The 22,657-nt window shown below is 46.0% G+C and overlaps 1 protein-coding gene across 1 annotated transcript in view; it reads left to right on the top strand.

Annotated features, from left to right (window-relative positions):
* LOC142566345 (ribonuclease H2 subunit A) overlaps nt 1-6,530 on the top strand; it is a 51,763-nt gene extending 45,233 nt beyond the window's left edge. The window contains exon 8 of the mRNA XM_075677265.1: nt 5,319-6,530. Within this exon, the coding sequence (XP_075533380.1) occupies nt 5,319-5,463 (145 nt within the window). The 3' untranslated portion in view covers nt 5,464-6,530. The remainder of the gene's footprint in view (nt 1-5,318) is intronic.
* The last annotated feature ends 16,127 nt before the right edge of the window (nt 6,531-22,657 follow it).

The following is a 22,657-nucleotide window of genomic DNA, read 5'->3' as shown; positions in this document are numbered from 1 at the left end:
CAGCATTCTGTGCAGAAGGCCAAAACTTTAATGAAAAAGAATAGGCCGACAAACCCACTGCCCATCATTGTAGTCTTGCGGCAGCAAATGCAGTCTTGGGACCAAAAATTGTAGCCAAAGGCTTGCGGTCCGTGATCAAAACAAAATGCTTTACATACATGTAGTAATAGAATTTTTTAACGCTGAACACAAAAGCCAAGGCTTCTTTTTCTAATTGGCTATAGCCTTTCTCAGCATGACCCAAGGTCCTTGAGGCATACGCTATTGTCCTTATCTGACCATCGGAAAAAATGTGTGACAACACTGCACCTACCCCGTAGGCGGATGCATCACAAGATAAGTGCAGGGGCAGGCCTGGATCATAGTGCACCAAGATCGGAGCTCACGAAAGCAGCTGCTTGATGTGCTGAAAGGCACGATCGCAAGCAGTGTTCCAATTCCAGGCGAAGTCTTTCTGCAAGAGCCTGTTTAAGGGGAAAAGAACGGTGAATAAGTTTGGAACGAACTATCCATAGTAGTTGATGAGGCCCAGCAGCGATTGAAGTTGGTGCTTATCAGTTGGTGCTGGTGCCTTGGTTATCGCGGCCAGTTTTTCGTTCGTTGGGTGGATGCTGTGTTTGTTGATTACATGGCCCAGATAAGTCAGCGCATCATGAAAGAATTCGCACTTCGATGGCTTAATGCGAATTCCACTTTCTGACAGTCTTTTGAGAACTGCGTCAAGGTTCTGCAAGTGTTCTTCCTGTGAGCAATCCGTAATTAGGATATCGTCAATGCAGCAAAGCATGAACTTGAGGCCCTTCAAGATATTATCAATTTTTTTTAATATTGTAGGTGCCGAAGCAATCCCAAAGGGTAGATGATTCACGGCGTAAAGACCTTTGTGGGTGCTAAGCGTAAGGTACCGTTTTGACTGTCGATCCATTCCTACTTGCTGGTACGCCCTGTTAAGATCAATTTTAGAGAATTGCTGTCCGCCAGCGAGGGCTGCAAACAGATCGTCGGGCTTGGGTAACGGGTAATGTTCTACATCTAGTATGGGGTTCAGTGTCAGCTTGTAGTCACCGCATACTCTTATTGACCCGTCCCGCTTCAAAACTGGCACCACCGGAGTGGCGTACTTGCTACTCGTTATCGGTGTCAATATGCCCATCTGTTCTTCTCTTGACAACTCTTGCTTGCTCAACAGTACTTTTTAGAGAAGACGGAATGCTTCGAGCTTTAAAAAATGTTGGCGTCTTCCCATCTTTGAAAACAAGAGTCGCCTTCTCACCTCGGATGGTGCCTAGCCCGTTCCTGAAGAGGTCCTTATGGCGGTCAAGCAACGATTGTAGCTCGGGAAGTCTTTGAGCACTTAGTAATGTCTCACCCCGTAGCTGTTGCAGGCCGCGAACTTGGCTCCAATCGACGCGCACTTGCTGAAGCCAGTTGCGCCCGAACAGCGCTGGCCCGCTCTGGGGAAGCACGTACAGCGGCAGGCGCTGGCACTGATCGTGGTGCTCAACTCTAATAAAACAAACACCACATGGTTTCACAGGTTTGCTCATATAAGTCCTGAGTGTCAACTTAGTTTGCTTCAGAGGTACTGCCGAAAAAAGTGAGCGGAACTGACCCAGGAACATTACCAAAACGGCAGCTCCCGTATCCAGCTCCATTTGCAAGGGAACACCCTCGACTATTAAACTGAGCATGATGGGGTCTCCTGTCTCTACCTCTTCAGTTGCAACACTTTGCAAGGGTGGTTCTGACGGTTGTAACACCCGAACATTATGTACTGTTTGCTTTCGCTTCGGCTGCAATTTTCCTTGGGCAGGCATTTCAGTATGTGCCCTTTCTTGTTGCAGAAAAAACATGTTACATTGACGTGCGGACATGCATTGGCAGTGTGAGTTGAGTTACAGCGGAAGCATTTCGTTGTTCCCCTGGTAGGTAACTGATGCACCCCGAACTCGCTTTCAGGCTTCGAATGAGCAGCTGTAGCATTAGTGAGCGCAGCTTCCAAAGCTGTTGTGCGGTCAACGTTAGATTCTTGTCTTCCGAAAACAAGTGTCTTTAAATGTCGACACTGAGCAAACCGCACTCAAATCTGTCTCGAAGCGACTCGCCAAGAAAGGTGCCAAACTCCCATGTTTGCACCAATGCCCGTAACTCCACCACATACAGTGGTAACGTTTCGTGTTCCTTCTGCCCTCGGCGATGAAACTTCACTCGCTCACCTATGGCTGACCATTCAGGGGCCAAGTGTTTACGAAGCAGCTCGCACAAGCTTTCCAGGGACTTCGAGGACGGCTTATCTGGAGCGGCGAGCGACTTAAGCAGCGAATACGTCTGTGGACCCAATATGCTGATGAACGCATCTACCTTCCGGTCCTCCGGGACATTATTGGCTCGAAGGTACGCTTGCACACGTTCTTCGTAGCTAGTCCAATCGCTCATAGAATTGTCGAAATGTTCTACTTGCCCCAGCTGCAGACTTGTGGTCGCCTTCGCCATACTGCCCCAACCGGCTGCTCCTCAACTATCCATGCATAATCCATCAGCAGGTGAATTCCGTTGCTGTCAGGCAGGAGCTTGTTCCTTGCTGGCAGCATCCCATCTTCGTCGCCAGTCTATGTCGTGTCTGACGGAGGGACAGCGCAACGTTGGAGCAAAAACAATACGGCTTTATTTAACCATCAACTTAACAACGGCGGGCGAACTGCCTGGTTCTATGTTACAGGAATGAAAGCATGTGCCAGCTTGAATGCCGGTGCTTTTAAGTGCAGCCACAGAGTGATAACGAGTGATACGGGAAGCTAGGCATTATCACAGAGTGATAATGCCTAGCTGTGACGCCTTGTCGCCTAGGCGTGCGACATATAAATTTTTCGCATCTCTAAACTAGGCCTTTCGGTCCTGACGTGGGAGTGGCCTGCTTCGGGCTAGGAAACTAGTGCGACCTGAAGGACCTGAATAAAGTTTTTCATGCCATACCATATGGATTATGGGGCATGCTCTGTGTGCCCCATAAAGAGGCAAGCGCTGGTTGTACCACACACACTCATTCTGTAACATGTCCCCAACATATAGTGCAAGTAATCTCAACTACGGTGGGTTCAGGTGACTAATGTAAAGCAACTGGATACACTCAAACAATATTTATTGCTATATGCAAATTGAACTAAGTGCTAGACAGAGTGTCCGCTTGCCTCATGTTGCTTGTGATCGTCAGATGTCGGACTCCCTTACAGAACGGGGCAAGTAATCTGAAGGTGAATTTTATCAAAATTGACTCGGAGCAAGAAAGAGCGTCTCGCATTGAGACTTGCCCTGTTATACCTTTTCACCTTCAGCAAAAGGACTGTCCTTCTCGCTGAGGGACAGATACTTCTCCCTTTGCCACAAATGCGGTGGTAGCGTGTGCCACGGTGTCACAAAGAGAAGTTGAAGGAAGGAGGCATTGTGCGCCTTCCCTATGACTCTGCCAGCTTCAGGTATGGGTTACATGATGCAATGGCACGTCGGTGCGGTAACCTGGAAGAAATGAGCATGTGCCCCCACAAGGTGCAGTAGCTATACAATGCTGCTGGTGGTCATATATGAGATACTGTGGACAAGAAAATGCAATTTCGTGTGCTTACTCTCATTCTTACTCTTATTTTGGCACCAGACAGCTCTCAAACGGTATATGCACCACAATTATGGACCAGCTGGGTTAAAAGCAATGCCTGCTGAAGTGTGAGCACATAGCCACTAGTCCAATTATGAGACCTTCATTTTAACGAGCATCTAGATTACATTGAAAATTATATGTGGCAGCAGTATGGAATATAGTCCTGTCAGTACTAGTAGTACTTGGAGTCTGCAGCATTCCTGCCAAGAAACTATTGTTCCTGGCAGTACATATTCGCCTACACCACTTTCTTGTTCTTATAAGGAAGCAAAAGATAAATAGGAATTGAATCAAAACTGGTTGATTATAGCTCTGAAACAGCATATAGGTCGATGTTACTATTAGTGGATACTTAACATGCAAATAAAGATGTAAAATGCAAAAACAGAGGACTAATGGCGACACCATTATGAAATTGGTGTATCATGACCCCATGACACATATTGGCAGCATGAAGCTAATCCTAGAAAATTGTTTATTAATTCTAAAGTAAAGGATTAGAATGCATTCAAAAAATAAGCAAGAAAAACTTGGTGGCATTTTTGGATTTCTCTGCACAGCAAGGGCCCAAATACACAAATATACCATGGAATTCTGAATGTTACCATGATGTCATTGACAAATTCAAGAAGACACCCGCCGTGGTTGCTCAGTGGCTATGGTGTTGGGCTGCTGAGCACGAGGTCGCGGGATCGAATCCCGGCCACGGCGGCCGCATTTCGATGGGGGCGAAATGCGAAAACACCCGTGTGCTTAGATTTAGGTGCACGTTAAAGAACCCCAGGTGGTCAAAATTTCCGGAGTCCTCCACTACGGCGTGCCTCATAATCAGAAAGTGGTTTTGGCACGTAAAACCCCAAATATTATTATTATTATTAAATTCAAGAAGAGACAATGTTGATACAATGCCAAATGAGGAAACACAGAGGGAACAAATATGACAGGACAAGGTGCGACTTCCAGCCAACATATAAGTTGGAAGTGAAATGAATCAGCTTTGCCCAGATCAAGGTTTTATTAAAAAGGGAGGAATGGCCTCGATAATTCTTAGCTATAAGTAGGGTTCCATGTTCTTGGTGTTAATTTTTCTTTGAATTTGGCGATTATTTATCATTGTTTACTTTTTCCCCCTTTGAATTGGTGTTTTTCGGAGTCTAATTTTAATGCTGGAGAGGAATCACTGTTTATCGGGCCTTGTCTTGTAAGGCGACTGTATGATTACTGGAGAAAATATAATGCACCTGACATTACACAACTTTGTTGAACACGTACCAAACATTCTACATAAATAATTAATGCACCAACGAGTGAAAATAATGACTGAAACACGATGCTTTCAGGAGCTTGAAATTAATACTGAAACTTTTTGAAACAAATGGTCATGTTGTACATTGTGAGAGATTTGTCAGCCATCGGAATACACACCTTGCGGCTCAAAATCGGAGTTTTTCGGTTATCACTGATTCAGGAAAAACCACTTAAGGGGTTAATTTTCGGTGTATACCGGTATATACAGAAAACAATGAATGCTAGCTATAAAGCAATCCTTTTTTGGCAATAAAGTTAAGCGACTGTTAAATGAGTAATCTACCAGATTTAGTAGGTGTTTCGCTTTATTAAAATTTTAAGAATGTCCAATGGTACACTTGCTTGTTGGATGCTGCAGGGACGAAGAGGACAGTGCTGAGCAGAGTGGCATGGCATCAATCCAAACATTCTTCCAGAGAGACCCCAACCGAGGGAAGAAAGTAGCTGCAAAAGAAAGCTCCTTCTTCACCAGCCGGGCAATCAGCCAACTCCATGTATTGTAGCTTCTTCTGCGAGCATGTGCATGCACTGGATGGAGTATGGTACCATGAGGGCTGCTTTAGCTGTGGATTTCTGCCTTGGGACATATCTGTGGCAAGTTCATATATATATATATATTTTCTTAATTCAGGGCTTTGCTGCAAGGCATATGTAGTAAAAGAAAAATTTTAAAAAGAAGTCAGATGTGTGCTCACTTTCATTAACCTCTTAGTGCCTAATTTATTTTCGACTCATGCGAAAGGCTTGAAGCTTTGTAGCTTCTCAGACTTGAAAACCTATATTGAAAACAAAACAGGGACTGACAACTGGCCAGAATGTTATGTGAGATATTGATGGAAATGAAATGACCATGATTTATAGTGATAAAATCCAGCACGTTGTTCACGATTTAAGTAGGAATTATAATTTTAAATTGGCCAAGAAAGTCTCAAAAACCCGTAAGTGGCGAGACCTGGCGGTGAAATCATGGTACTTCGGATGTATTGTACGAGATTCCTGTACGTAAGTCGACTGTTATTAAGTATATCTTATTTATTACTTAAAATTGCTGTTGGTATATTATTAGACACTCGCGCATTATTGTATGCTTCGAAAATCAAAAATGCGCAACTCATTTCAAAAGGAGGCAACGCTAGGCAGATCCTTGAAAGTGAGCTTCACCCCAAGGCACCTATGGCTTTGTGTAGAACTTGTACAGACAATTCTCGTTGGATGTGAAACATTAGTGTACATTGCATTTGCTTTACACGTGTGCGATACTGCCATTGCAGCCAGGGATCTTGCGTCAATCTCTTCTCTGACCATGCTTCACATAATAAAAAGCAAATTAAAGAAAGTAAAGGGACTTGCATGCCAAGCATCTTCCTTGTACTGTGTTTCTGCTGTAATTCAACAAATGACACTTGCTGCCTGTCATTCATTGTTGGCCAGAGACATTTAGCCAGCAACTCCATACTCAATACTTTGCCTATAGGCAGTACTCGTCCTTAAAGGGTTAAGAAACCTCATGAATTCGATCTTGTTGCATCAACTGCTGCTGGAAACAATAAATTTTGTTTATTGAGGAAAACCGTGGGTCCTTACATTTAATCTGATTGCACCGTAGCTGTGTGTCATTTACAAGGCATCAGTACCCGCTGCTCTTTGTTGTGCCTTTAAATGAAGTGTTATGCAACGTTTCTATGAAAAGATATTGCATGTAAAGCAATCAGAAATTTATATAGGCCCTAATAAAAATGGGCAAAACAAAAAAGTTTATGAAGGGATGTCTTCTTTCCTTTTCAACGCACAGAAAAACAATATTTACAGTAAAAGCTCATTAATTCGAATTCCGTGGGGATGCTATGAAAATTCGAAATATACAAAATTCTAAGTAATGAAAGTCAGCGAAAAAAATCGCTCGGTTAAGGCGCGTATATAGCGTGACGTGCCGTGAGCACGCGCGCACACGCTACGTCACGTTGGCGTGAACAACGTCTATACTTCGATGCACTGGCGCAGCCAACGTAACAGGACGCGGCCACAGCGGTCCGACGCGCCCGACGTCGAGATGGCTCTTGCTCCATCCGCGCGTTGGTCGCGCTGACGGGCGGAGAAAAAAAAAATTCGCAGTCTCGCGCGGAAAGCGACGCATCGATTGCGAAGAAAATTAGTAGATAGCTATACGAAGTAAGGATAATAGCTTTATCGGCCGTATAAACTTGTAAGCATTCGCTTACTAAATAAATTAACAAGCACGGTGTCACGCGCGCACAGGTAAGCATGAACGCATCTCGCTCGATGACCGCGGAAACTCGCTGAAAAACACTGGAGTGAGGACACGCAACAGTAGCAGCGAGCGAATTGACGTTCGTACAGCTCTCGCTTCAACGTGAACGAAGCGTAGAAAGCACATCGCATGAAGCTACCGGCACTACGCGCACTCTGCAAACATCGCAGATCGCTTTGGAGATGAGGCCCACGCGGGCGCGCACTTTGGCCACGTCGCAGATCGCTTTCAAGATGCGGCGCCCGCATGGCCGCGCCGTAAGCAGCAGCCGCCGGAGATCGTCCCCCGTCCCTCCCTCGCCTCACCCCCCTGCCTCGCGCGCGACAAGAGAGGGCGCGCTCCGCCCCACCTTTCCCTCGCGCACGCGAGATCTCGCCGGCTCACCCTCGCAAGCTCGTGCACAAAGAATACGGCGCGCGGCGACGCCAGCGTGCTCCAGCGCACTAGCACTCTCCCCATCCACGATGATGCGGAGTTCGAATTATCGGTGGCGGTGCGGATTTCAGTGTGAATTAGCGGGATGTGTTACATATTGCTTTCAATACCTTGTTGGACGGACCGCGGCGACTACTTCGAATTATCCGAAATTTCGAATTAACGAGTAGTGAATTAACGAGCTTTTACTATAGTGGTTTTCTAGGTTGCAGTGCACTTATATGTGCTAGTTTTTTGTGTTCTGATGAACAGTTCATGAGTTATTACTTGAAATTGGTAATTTATAGCTATACTTGGTCACGCATTACCAAAGAAGAAGCAAGACTATTCAATCTGAATCTGCAATTTCATGAAGAGAAAGTTGTCTTATGTTGAATAAGGAATCCACAAGGAAGCAGTGAATTTAACAAATTTTTCTGCTGGCCAGGTCCGTGCAAATTGGTATTCTTTTTCATGTACACACTAGTTCACAACGAGTGCTGCACATTGGCAGAGCCATACAATGTAGTGTAATTACTAGCACTCACTAGTGTTATTAAGCAGTGCTTGAAACAAAAGATTTCCAACAAATAATAAATATAATGCCTTTTTTGCTGGTGGCGTCATCTGTGAAAAAAAAATCAAGCTCTTTCACGTCAGTTCCAACATTTGTCAAATGTGGCGCCACTAAACATTACAAAGCGGACAAAACGCGGATGGATTCTTTCTCCAGATTTGAATGTTTGGCTCACTCTAGTCGCCGCGCCTATACCCATGCCTACCCCACATTCCGTCAAGCACACGTGTCTACAACCAGGCCTTCAACGTGCTCCTAAGGCAGCTCACTCAATTGTGTCTGTTGGGAAAGAAGGAAAGAAACAAAGAGAGCGCCGTTCAGGGTACAGCGCATCATGACTACATGCCAGCTAGCGAGCAGGTTAGGCTATGGTGCCATTGTGCCCTGAAGAATGGCAGATAAAGAAAGATTCCAGAAATTTCATGGATGTTTAATTTTGTTCACAGTTGACTGTGGAAGCGCTCTTGAAGTGCACACAGAATTCGCCCTCGCCTCCTCCTAGTCCCCAGGCTCGTACAACGATATCTGGAAACTTGCATGCCCCACGCAGTGAAGTGCGACGTGTTTGGTAGAGTACTGTGTTTGCCTTATTCTGCGCGACGCCGGTTAAACGATAGGATTGACAGCAAACAATGAAGGAGCATTTATTTTCCCACTGTAGCGAAAAGTGCTGATGGCTGCGTAACCTGTAGCATTCCAAGCCGCGGAATGTCACGGAACAAACGGAATATCACGTGTTCCGACGCCCAGTGAAGTTTTGCAATACGTGATTTCTAGTAAGTTGTCTTCTCGTGCAAAGATATATCGTATTTACCCGTGTAATCATCACTATGGCATAATGCTCCAATCCGCACATTGCCCACTTTCTTTTTCGAGCAATATATCGTACCCTCGTAAATTACTAGTGATTGTCATCTGCTTGTTGCGGTGCATGGTAGCCGATCGAGCAGAGTTCTCCGCTGTTTTCTTTTCTTTTTGCGAAGCCCTTCCGCGATTGCATGCGCAGCAGCGCACATTTGCTCGAAAGTCTGCGAGAAAAGCCCACGACTTCATCGAGCAGTCTAGCCTCGCCACTGCGCTGTTCCACGCGACCCAGCAGTGCCGTTGACAACCTTTCTCGAGGAAGTCGCTAAACCAACCTTTTTGTTTCTTTTTACTTAGGCACTCAGTCGTAAATATTTCGTTTTTACTCTATACTCTCTACTAACTTTACGCCTTCTCTTCTATCGCCACCCCTCCACTGGTGACCGCTGTTCAGGTGTCAGCAGACTGCGCTAACAGTTACTGCGGTCAGTAGCAATTTCCTTCCTTTTCTATCTGTGTGTTTATACGCATAAAGCTATTTACCACTTGAAGCCTAGAACCTTCCTTTCGCGGGCCCGTACTTTGCGGAATGCTAAAGAACGGAAAAAAAAAAGAAGGTAGACACTAGGAACAAAAGAAACAAAACTAGTTGACGATCAACGTCACTCAAGGTTCCGCCCATTTCAGCCTTAGTCTGTCTTTATTATTACAAGTGTTGTGTTCCGCCGAGGTAGTGAGCACTGCAGTCGCCATCTACCGAGACGGTTTTCGAAGCAGCGTCCCGCATTCTCATGACAGCCACGTCAAAAGCGACACAGACGAACCATTACCACGCCTGTAGCCACCATCAGAAGCACTGAGCATCTTACATAGCGAAAGGTTCGACCGAGCAATTGTTGAAGTTATCAGCGGGGAGAAAGCCACCACGCGCAGCAACAAAACAACAATGGTGCAAGGCACAACTCGTCCTGAAAACAAGGGGGGGAGGGGGGATTTTCTTCAACTACAGCAGATCACCTGCCGCAACAGGGACAGACCGGAGCATGCTGCGACGGCGAACAGCAGATTTCTTTCCCATTTTTCTTCACATGACTGAGCGGCGTCGCCGATCGGAGATGGTTGTTCGGCGCGTTCGTTCGGTTACCGGCGCGCGCGATTGGCCTACTCCGCGCCGACGTCGCCAGCCACGGGGCGCGGCCACGACCTACTGTATACAGTAGGTCGTGGGCGCGGCCACGTTTTTGGTGACGTCAAAATGACGACACGCTCCTGTCAATCATCCTCCCACCGAGCATTTCGTCTGCTAGACGCCGAACCCGACGGGAGCTGGGAAGTTTGGAGCGATCATACGGCTTCGCATGGCGCGTCTGGTGGATTGGATTGGATCCAACAGGCGGCTGCGGCATGGCACGTTTGAATCCAATCCATAGTTTAATTCGAGAAAATGGCGCTTCCGTTGGGAACTTAGGTTGTTGCGCTGGCGTTTCTAGAGGAAGGAGGAGAGCGGGTGGCGGTGCGAAACGCGTTTGAAGAAATGACAGAAAGTGAATTCCGGCGTCGTTTTTGTTTCTCGAAACAAATAATTCGTTGGTTGTACAGAGAAATCGACCCCCACTCTTCCCGTCGTTTTTTTTTCTTTTTTCTTCTCGCTGTGCGCGACACCACCTAGGTACGACGCAAACAAACGAATAGTTATAAATTGCAGTAGTCACACGTACTACTATTTGAAAACCTGTTTGGGCTTGAGAAAAAAAATACATTTTTTTAGATAAAGATTTCATTCATTTGGAAGACGAGAAACCTTTCGTTTTGTAGTATACTGTCTGGAAGCAGACGACAAACGACGGAAGTAAACTTCCGGGGAGGTCACCGCTTCCTGATTGGCTGCTCTCTCCGCCCCGCTGTCACAAATTTTGCATGCTGCAACATTGTGACGTTGCAGTAACTGAACAGAACGCATATTGAACAAAATATCTCCGATCGCGCACCCTGGTGGGAGAATCTGAACTACGCGCATGATGGCGACAGTGATACGTTCACCTTAAGCACGAGGTCGCGGATTCGATTCCCGACCGCGGCGGCCGCGCTTCGATGAGAGCGAAATGCAAAAACGCTGCGTACTTAGATTTAGGTGCACGTTAATGAAACCGAAGTGGTTGAAATTATTCCGGAGTCTCGCTCTACGGCGTGCCCCGTAATCATATTGGGATTTTGGCGCGTAAAATTCCAGAGTATAGTTTAATTTTTGTGCAGTCCACATTGCCATTTTCTTCCAAACGTGCATGTTCGGAAAATACCTGTCGACTTGGCAGATGTTGAAATATATGACTGCTGAAAAAATTCCAAGCCCTGCCTGCTTATAGGCAGTGGTCACAAGTGCTAACTTCATATGACAATTATTACCCAGGCCAGGTGTCTATTTCTTTCTGCTTTATTGTATTGGTCTGTGTCGAAATTCTCCCGTAAGGGCATTTATGTTGTATTGATGCTGAAAATGAAGGTCCGGAAAATCTTCGCCATTAGTTGGCGTTCTGGCTATCGCAAAGTGTCACTGGGTTTTATTATGTCTCTCTTCAGTCAACCGTTAATTAATTAGCCAGAACGTAGGGTGGGTTTGGTGGCGCCGCCTCGGGTGGCTCCCAAGCTCGGAACACGCGAGTATAAATATTTGAGAATGCCACGCAAGGCGTTATTATTATTATTCGTATTTTTTTTCACCTCATTGCAAAGCATGAGTCGGTGACAGGACGCCAGCAAAGGGGCTTGCGTAACGCGCAAGCGATTAAAACCTGCGGCCGAATTTCCCAAAACCGGTGCTCCAAGAACTGAGCATGCTGGCGGTGCTTGATAGCTCAAGTGGTGAAGCGGATCACATTGTGGCGGCCGTAGATCCTTGCGCATTAGAGCCTGTCAATTACGCTTACCGGCGTTTAATTCTGCTTTAAGAGCGCTCTGTTCCGCGCCTTCCGACGTCCTGAGTCGTGACACGTCAGCCCTTTCTGCGATAGAACAACACGCACACATATAGCGAGAGGAACTGCGCCGCCCGTGGAAACAGCGCTTTGATCTCGCCGCAAAGCCGAACGAAGCCGTTTCCTGTCGCACTCGGCTCTTTCTGGGTGGCTCTTGCCGCTCCTGAGCTTGCACCAGGGAAGTCTGCACCTCGTTGCGGCCGCCCTTCGCAGCTGGACGTTACGTTGCTCCCTGCAGTGAAGCGTCGTATTGGGACTCGCCCGTACAGGCTGCATGGTTGCGTAGCGCGAAAGTGGCCTTTGACAGACGCACCATTATTATTCTCATGTTATGCCCCCTACGGCGCTCACCCATCGGTCAGCGGAAGAACGATCGGTCACCTGATTGGATGAAGGCAACGTCGGTCTATGTTAACGTACTTGTCACGTTTCAAAGGCTGGTATCCAGAGCACTGTCTGCAGCGAAGTACACTGCGGGCCAGTTTGCTAAACTTGCCCGGAAAACCTCGTGTGGGAATGGCACTGAAGACATTCCGGGAGAAATATGTACCGGCCTAAGCATGCGACGTCGTTCAAGGACTGGGTCCGGTGATGGGTTAACGTCGAACAACTCACCATGGAGCTTCGCATATGTATACCATCGATATAGTTAACCATACTTGACTCGATCGCCTTTACGCTTTTCTCCAAATAGGCCTCACGCCATCGTTTAAATATATTTTTTCTCTCTGTCCAAACAGTTCGTGAAGGACCCCAACTAAGAGACTGGCATCACTAGCTACTGACGTGGTGTTGTGGGGAAAAAAAAGAAAAAGGGAGCAAACTGCCCAGAGATGCGCGCGCCTTTACCCGGCAAATGTGGCAGCGAGTGAATCTAACAAGATTCGGGAAAGAGCTAAGGCAGCCGTGTCAGCCACCACATGATTTGATGAAATCCCCTGCTATGATTCGAGAATTTAGTCCGCCTGTATTGTATTTCATCTTGTCCAATATATGCTACTTTATAACTGGAACTTGCCCGCACTGTATACGCGCTTCTTGAAATAATGGTTATGTTAGTACTTCTTCTTTTCAAAAGTGTACAGGCTACTGCAGTCATTCGGAGCAATTCTTATAGCAAGTAAAATTGCGCTTTTGGGGCAGTTTGGAGCAGATCAAATTTCATTTTGAAGCGGTTTGGAGCAGACCAATCTGAATTTTGGTGGAATGATGGGATATGGCAGCTCCCTTCGAAACCACGATGAAACAATAAACCAGCACGAAGCGCGTAGGTGAAGTGCGCTTTTAGCTGTTGCATACTATAGAATATGAAAGAGTTTGTCCAGAGGCGGCACGGCGCACGCTTTCCTATAAAGCCGAGAACATAGGTGGCACTAGGATCGAACTATATATTCCCGCGCCGACGCTCGTGATGACAGCGGAAAGTATTCTAAAATTATGCGGTCCAATCGAAGCGGTAACATAATTTCTGGGTCACCATATGTCACCGCAGACCCAGAGATCCGCGAGTGGCATAAAGTAAAGCTACTCCAAACTGTTATTACGATAGCAGTCATGTGGACACTCCAGGCGCATTTCTGCCGTCGGCGTAGCCGTTATGTTCCATATAAAGTCCCAGGGGCGGTAACATCGTCGCCGCGCGCCGTGTGCTGTACAATATGTGCGAGTGAAAGCGTGCGAGAGTGAGCCGACGATCTCGCGTGCGCAACGGAGCAAAGCGGGGAGGATGCGCGCAGTCTTCAGTCGCGCGCTAGACACCGGGTGGAGGGGGGCGTTCTACTCTGGCCCTATTTTGAAAGCGATCTGCGATGGGGACAGTGCGAGTGCTCATAGCTTCGTGTGCGCTGTTTTCGCCGCTTAGATCGCGTTGAAGCGAGAGACGTCACGAAGGTCCATTCGCTTGCTGCTGCTGCTGCGCTTCCTTTCTCCAGCGTTTTGACAGCGAGTTTCCGCAGTCAACGAGTGAGATGTGTTCATGTCTACTGGAACCCGCGTGACACCATGCTTGTTAATTTAGTTAGCGAATTTTTACTAATGTATACGGCCCATAAAGCTACTATTTGTACTTCGTATAGTTGTCTACTAGTTTGTTATCGCAATCGATGCTTCGCCTTTCGGGCGAAACTGCGCTTTTTTGTTACAAATCCGCCATTAGGTCAGAATGGCTCAGGCCTAACCAATATGAGCATAAAAACAGACCGGAATAGAATACTCAACCGTATTCTAGCACACAGATACAGCCGCCCAAGAGAGAGAGAGAGAGAGAGAGAAACAACTTTATTTGCCACTGCAGGGTAGGAAGTTAGGGCAGGTAGGCCTAGTGTGGCTCCCAGGTGGGGGCGACGTCTTGGGCCCACGAGACGAGTGCGAGTTGCGTTTTCTTGTCTGCTCTTGTCAGCAGCTGGTTCCAATCCTCCTCGGAGGGAGCTGGCAGTAATGATCGTGGGGGAGGGTTACCCTCGCATCCCCAGAGAATGTGTGCCCGAGTGGCGAACACTCCATGGTCGCACTTAGTACAGATGGGATCGTAATCCCCGCCAGTGATTAAATAAAGCCTAGAATGACTGAGAATTGAATCGGTCTGCAGTCTGCGAAGCATGGTGGCTTGCGCTCGTTCGAGGTCGGGGTGGGGAGGCGGGTACACGCGTCTCGTCTCCTTGTAGAAGTTGGTAATGTCAGCACAGGATTTGGGGGCCTCTGCGCGCGCACCGGACTTGCCGGAAGCGCCGAAAAGTCCGGTATTGTAGGCGCGAAAATTCTGTGCAGGAGGCGCCGTCGCCCGCTGTGCGGCATGCCTGGGAACGGCTGCACTCTACGGAGAACGAATCCGCTCGCTGTTCGCAGCCGCTGCCGGAGCACACACGGCGAAGCGGTTCTGGCGCAGCGTGGCGCAATTTTCGTTAATTTTCTCTGTTTTGCGCAGGAACTTGCGTTTGTATCAAAAAGGCGCAATTTATTTATTTATTTATTTATTTGTGATACCCTCAAGGTACATAGTTGTACATTGCAGAGGGGAGGGGCGAGAACACATTCCAAGAGTAAAAAATACAGGATTAGTTCTAGGAATTCGCAGTGAAGGGGACAAAAGCGATATAAAAGAACTAGTAATGCATTCATAACAACCAAAACAGATACTTACATAAATATGAAAATACAGAAAGAGTACACTTTAGCAAGCAGACAATGTTCACGAATAAGTACGTAATTATGCCATTTGCCACCATACATTATTTTATGTTGAATAGTGCATTCTTAAAAAGAGTGGGGTCACTGATGCTTACTAATGATGTAGGTAGATTATTCCAGTCGATTGAAGTCCTAGGAAGGAACGATTGTGAGCACGCGACGGTATTATGACGGGGTACGTTAACTTTACGTACGTGATCACAACGAACCGAATAATAAGGCGCAGGGTGGATCCGAAGAGGGCGAAGAGATGCGTTGTGGTAGTAGATTTTATGAAAAAGGGAAATGCGTGATTCCTTTCTGCGAATAGCTAATAATGTGATTTGAAGTGTACTCTTCATTAATGTAACACTAGCAGTGCGATCGTAGTTAGCTAAGATGAAACGAACAGAGCGATTTTGCACTGGTTCGATTTCGTTAATTAATGTGATCTGATGAGGATCCCAAACGGATGACGCACATTCTAATTGGGGGCGTCCCATTCCTGCATATGTCACAAATTCCAGCGACCTGGAGATTGATCAGAACTCTCGCACTCCCCATCGAGAGGCCATCAGTGGTAGGAGCGCGGAAGCCGTACCGCGCAACCGAGCAGCACAAATTGTGAAGGTAAGGAGTGGCCCGTATACATTTGGCTAAGTATGTACATCAACCACTTGACACATAAATCCAGGGCACATTGAGAAAATAAGCTTTATTGTTTTCGCCGTCGGGGTGATGGCTCCAAGCAAGATGCGACAGGGCCAACACCGTGCGTGCCGTAGCCTTTTTCCCCTGTCAGGGACATTATACAGTAGCCCAGTAGGAGCATCCGTCTTTTATGGAGGAGGCGCTTTATTCGACGTCTGGTAGCGTCGAGAACGTACCGAGATTATTATTATTATTATTATTATTATTATTATTATTATTATTATTATTATTATTATTATTATTATTATTATTATTATTATTGGTAGGTAAAGTATCTTTTCCACATCCGTTAGTCCAGAGCCGCAAAAGCACCAATTTTACCGGAATAGTGCGCAGCGAAAAAAAAAAATGCTGAAAAGAGAAAGAGATATGAGGTTGGAGGCACAGTGACGTACAGCCGCAGCTGGTTTTACCCTGAATGCTCTGTGTTTAAAGTAGCCCGTGAGACTTTGGAGGCTGCGAAGATTTCCACGACAGCTAATTTGACGTTACATAGAACCATTAGCGTTCGGCTCGCAGAAAGATGAGCAAAGCGCCATTGCCGTCTTCTATATCCGCGCCGAGGCCTGGCGTACAGTATATATTATATATAGGTCTGTACGTTGAATATCGTACATGAAGATTTCATGTACGAAAAATCTTCTAAATTAAAATTTTTGCTCGTAGAAGCCGTTATTGATCAAAATCAATTACGAAAATTCATTCTAGGCACTGCCAGCGCCATATACAGGGTGTCCCAACTATTATGCGCCAAGATTAAAAGTATGCAAATACCACGTAGCTGGAGAGAACCAAGGTACTGTTGTTTGCCGTCATTTGGAGATAATCAGATAATTTTTTTGCTTTCCGCCTAATGACATAGTTAGTCTAAATAATTCATCAACTTCTCAAATATTGAAATTACATGAAACGTGTCAGTGAGAAAATTGTAGAAAAACATCAAAAACTCCCGATACAGCTCTTCTGTTGCTCAATACGTGCTACACAAAAGTATTTTTCCGAGCGTGATAGATGCCCGCGAATACACGCAAAATTGTCGCGTTGCCATCGGAAGGCCGCCATTGAAATCTGAACCTGGCAACGTTTAACGTTAGAACGTTATCTAGTGAGGCGAGTCTAGCAGTGCTATTGGAGGAATTAGAGGGCAGTAAATGGGATATAAAAGCGCTCAGTGAAGTTAGGAGGACGAAAGAAGCATATACAGTGCTAAAAAGCGGGCACATCCTGTGCTACCGGGGCTTAGCGGAGAGACGAGAACTAGGAGTCGGATTCCTGTTTAATAAGAACATAGCTGGTAACATACAGGAATTCTATAGCATTAACGAGAGAGTGGCATAGTGGAATGGACTGGAGCATAGCATAGTGGAGTGGAATAGCAGGGGAGAATTATTAGCAGAGTTTGCAGAACAGAATAATATGCGGGTAATGAATACCTTCTTCCGCAAGCGGGATAGCCGAAAGTGGACGTGGAGGAGCCCGAATGGCGAGACTAGAAATGAAATAGACTTCATACTCTGCGCTAACCCTGGCATCATACAAGATGTGGACGTGCTCGGCAAGGTGCACTGCAGTGACCATAGGATGGTAAGAACTCGAATTAGCCTAGACTTGAGGAGGGAACGGAAGAAGCTGGTACACAAGAAGCCAATCAATGAGTTAGCGGTAAGAGGGAAACTAGAGGAATCCCGGATCAAGCTACAGAACAGGTATTCGGCCTTAACTCAGGAAGAGGACCTTAGTGTTGAAGATATGAACGACAATCTTATGGGCATCATTAAGGAGTGCGCAATAGAAGTCGGGGGTAACTCCGTTAGACAGGATGCCAGTAAGCTATCGCAGGAGACGAAAGATCTGATCAAGAAACGCCAATGTATGAAAGCCTCTAACCCTACAGCTAGAATAGAACTGGCAGAACTTTCCAAATTAATCAACAAGCGTAAGACAGCGGACATCAGAAACTATAATATGGATAGAATTGAACATGCTCTCAGGAACGGAGGAAGCCTAAAAGCAGTGAAGAAGAAACTAGGAATAGGCAAGAATCAGATGTATGCGTTAAGAGACAAAGCCGGCAATATCATTACTAATATGGATGAGATAGTTCCAAGTGGCTGAGGAGTTCTATAGATATTTGTACAGTACCAGTGGCACCCACGACGATAATCGAAGAGAGAATAGCCTAGAGGAATTTGAAATTCCCCAAGTAACGCCTGAAGAAGTAAAGAAAGCCTTTGGAGCTATGCAAAGGGAGAAGTCAGCTGGGGAGGATCAGGTAACAGCAGATTTGTTGAAGGATGGTGGGCAGATTGTTCTAGAAAAACTGGCCACGATGTATATACAATGCTTCATGACTTCGAGCGTACCGGAATCTTGGAAAAACGCTAACATAATCCTAATCCATAAGAAAGGGGACGCCAAAGACTTGAAAAATTATAGACCGATCAGCTTACTGTCCGTTGCCTACAAAGTATTTACTAAGGTAATCAAAAATAGAATCAGGAACACCTTATAGCTTCTGTCAACCAAAGGACCAGGCAGGTTTCCGTAAAGGCTACTCATTTAATGAGGGAAGATAGCCGATGGTGATTAAGGGTTGCGGACTGGATTCCAAGGGAAGGGAAGCGTAGCAGGGGGCGGCAGAAAGTTGTTAGGTGGGCGGATGAGATTAAGAAGTTTGCAGGGACATGGCCACAATCAGTACATGACAGGTGTTGTTGGAGAAGTATGGTAGAGGCCTTTGCCCTGCAGTGGGCGTAACCAGGCTGATGATGATGATGATGATGATGATGATGATGATGATGATGATGACGACTGGCCGCTCGAGGCACTTAGCGTGTATTCGAAGGCTTGAGGAAAATAAAGTCGGAAGCCTGTTTTCCAGTGATTTATATCACATATTCGTTTCTTCGTTATTTCTCAACAATAACATTCAACTTCGTGAGCAAGTGACACAGATCTAGATGATTTATGTAATATGCTTAGTTACCTAACACACACAAAAAAAGTTTCATTTTCTCAGAAATGTAAGCGCTCTCGGAGCTCATTACGCCTTTTCGAAATGGCGCGAGCAGCGTACGTGGTGCTTGTGCCAAACGCGATGCTAGAAATGTATTCCGAGGTGTCCAAACTTTCCACTTACGAATTAAATCAGGATAAGTGTGTTTCGCTCTTCGTTATTTATTTGGCAAACACTTTAAACCCGCGGCTTGTCATGTTTCCGACTCGGTAATGCTCCTCGGTGCGGTCGCTATCTGATTATTTTCTGCAAGAGGATGGACGGTTTGGCGAGTTGGTACGGTAACATATTATTGTTTTGTAGCGCGAAGTGACGCAGACGAAGATTAGAACTCTTCGTTGCGTTACTTCGCGCTACAAACCAATGATATGCTTATTTTCTGCTTAGTCGCTCGCGGGTGTGCTCAGTTGCGATAGATTTGTTCTTGCAGGGTATAAGTTCTTGGTAACATTTAGTTGTTCTGTACTTCATAATATATAGCTGATAGCAAAGACGTATTATCGCTATAGTCACTCTCTTACTTTGTGGACCGTCACGAAATGTTCAGCTTCGAACATCGGTGTGCTGTCGGTGTAGTCGCCGTCACCTGCTCTGACGCATTGATTCAATTGTGTGCGCCCATTAACTTATTGTTGATAAGTTGGCGATAGAGTGGGTGTACGTTTGCGTGTGAGTTGGGGTGGACGTATGTAGGTGACGTTCGAGAAACTTACGATACCAGAAGCGACGCTACTCCTTTTGTCACTGTGTAACGAGTGGTGCTCACTCTTGCTGACGTTCCAGACTGAAGCTCTCTCTTTAAATGTTAGCGATACAGCACTGGCGGATGGTCAAATTTCTTCATCAATCGAGGAAAGCCGCACGCCTAGAAGCGCTGGTAACACGGACAGCTGTAGCAGCGGTCCGTGAACTTGGCTACACAAATTCATTCCATTCCTTGCTATGACATTCACTATTTTTGAAGCTGAGTACTGCACACGTATTTACTCTACCGCTCCACATTTTTGCAGCAGGAATGGAGCACAGTGCGTTAGCGAACACCCAGTTGCACATAGCAGGGCAGAAGCGGTAATGCATTTCGTATTCGTGCGCTTTCGCTGAGGCAACGTGTGGCGCGCCGCCGAAAGCGCCATCTCGTTCCTCTAGAGCTCCCCGAAAAGGATCAATAGGATCTTATCGCACTTGGATTTAATACGGAACCTTACGGCGACGACAACGGCGAAAATTCGCCGTTGTAAGACCATGTAAGACCATGTAAGACCATGGTTGGAAACCATGTAATTGCTATCACAATAAAAAGACAAGTCGGAAACATTATGTCAGTACTGCTTTAAGGTTGCGCCTATCATTTCCCATTCCGTCTCGCTATTTACGCGATCCTTGAGCCCCTTTCAAGTTCCTTACTATCCTTCAAGTGTCGGCCCCATAGGTTAGTACTGGCAGAATGCAGTGACTATGTCATTTTCTTTTCCTGGATATCGGTGGGCTAATGCTCATTATTTTGGGCGGCCTGGCGTGTGCGCTCTAGCCCACTTCTACTCTTCTGCAGATTTATTTGTCGCGATCCGGGTCTCTTGTGACTACTTTGCCTAGAAGAACGTATTCATTACTGCTTCAAGAGGCGGGCTGCCAAGTATAGCCTTTCGTTTTCTTGCCACTATTATTAAACATATTTTCGGCTTATTATTATCTTTAAAGATATAGTTTTATATATACCTAAAAAGTTAAACTTGAAAGAATATAAATTTGGGCTTGTTCAATATTAGCCTACAAGCGCAATAAAAGTACAATAGACGCAGGCAAAGCGCTTTGTATTTATGTATTGTACTGTCCTTGTTTTTTTATGTGTGCTAGTAGGCTAATATCATTAGACCTTGCTGTTTCAGGTCCTTAACAGCTTCTTCTAAGTCACATCCAGGGTTGCTGAACAGAACAATGTGATCTTCGAAGAGGAGGCTGCGGAGTTATTCTCTGTTGATCTGATTACCTGAAGCTTCTCATCTAGCGACTCGTATTTTTCATGCAAGCACGCAGCGAATAAAAACGGAGGGATTGTCTTTCTTTGCCGCGCAGGCCGTCTTATCTAGTATTTTCACACGTTTTTTTGTGAAAAATTATGGTAGCTCTGGAATTTCTGATACATTACCTGGGGCATTCACGTATTCTACCTCCACGCATTGACTGCAAAATACCTGTGTTGCTGGTATCTCTACTGGATTGAACGCGCTCCCGTGAGGGGCTGGTTATCTTTCACACACATCACAGCAACCAGATTACACGAGTGTGATCTGTTGTTCAATAACCTTTTCTAAGAGCCAGCTTTTTCTGTGTGTTGATGGAGTGTTGCTTCCATTCTGTTCTGTTCTGCTCTGTTGTACAGACAGTGCTGTGAAAAATTAGACTTTTTATAACTTTACAATTGCATGCGAAGGATTGCAAGCTTTTCCAGTACAATACCACAGCCGTCTTTCATCAGGTCAAGCGTTATTCCATCGTCAACTGCCGATCGTTTCCCCTGAAACTACTTTGCAAAGCCTTCCTAACTTCATCTAAGGTTCCACATCTACGGGGAGGCGCCGCGGTGACGTAGTGTCTATGACGTTCTGCTGCTAAGTACGAGGTCGCTGGTTAGATTTCCAGTCGCGGCGACCGCATTCCTGTAGTGGCAGGTGCAAAAAATATTCGTGTAATATAGCTCTAGGTGCGTGCTTAAAGAACTTCGGGTGGTCAAAATTATTTCAGAGCCCTGCACTACACTGTCTTATAACACATGTGTTATACTTTGGGATCAATCGCTGCTTGTCATCTTTTGTGCAACTATACACGTCTAATTCCGTGGACGAGACTGGTCTCTTGGTCCTAACATTTGCAAGCCTTCTTCTGATTTCTCGAATGTTAATGAATTGCGATAGTTGAGCCACTTCGAATAGGGTTTGAAACTTCCATGGTCTGACGCTTCTTTATAAGGTCATCTCTGTTGCTTATAGGAGAGTTTGCCTGTTTTCTATCTTGGTACACCGCCGACTTCTGTTGTGGTATCTGGAATAAAAGTTGGCTTGCTTTTTTTCCCGGCAGCTCTTTCGCTTCAAGTCAAGGATTACCCTGTACTTTACTAAATAACCTACGCTATAGTAATACCTTACCCTACCTAACGCAAAGAGCCCCGCTAAGCTACAGCTTCACTCGATAGGTTTTCGTGTTGAATATTCCCAGCGGCGGCCTGTCCGATTAGCACTCTCTGCTTCCGCCGCCTGGGTCAGGCGCTCTGAAGCTGTTGGCGACTGAGTGCCAAATGTTTATCGCTGGATTCAAGTGCCAATTAGTGACTGCTCCATGGTGTACAATTCCTGATCTGGCGAAGGAATGTTTTTTGTCAGATGTAGGCCTTCTTTGAGGGGGGGGGGGGGGGGGCGGGGGGGTTCTATAGACTCACAGGATCTCGGCAGGCCTCGTGCCGGAATCACGCATTACTCCAAGCCAGCTGAATGTAGTAGCCTGGATGGAGAATCGAGCCGAAAATATTGAGCCCCGGATCGAATGCGATCCTGTACTCCATGCCATATTTTTTTTAATTCTTATATACTCCACCCCATCGCTTCATTAATTTAACTATGTCTACTGTGTACCGTGCTAAATTACATAAGTTATACTTATGTAATTATATATATATATATATATATATATATATACTGTGGCGAGGAAAGCGTACGTCGCCTTGAAGAAGACAAGTCCACTTGTCGATCTTGAATTTCCATCTCCCGCATTCCCC

This window comes from Dermacentor variabilis, unplaced genomic scaffold (assembly GCF_050947875.1).
Source record: "Dermacentor variabilis isolate Ectoservices unplaced genomic scaffold, ASM5094787v1 scaffold_12, whole genome shotgun sequence".
Taxonomy (NCBI): Eukaryota; Metazoa; Arthropoda; class Arachnida; order Ixodida; family Ixodidae; genus Dermacentor; species Dermacentor variabilis.
This window is presented reverse-complemented; position numbering and strand designations above follow the sequence as displayed.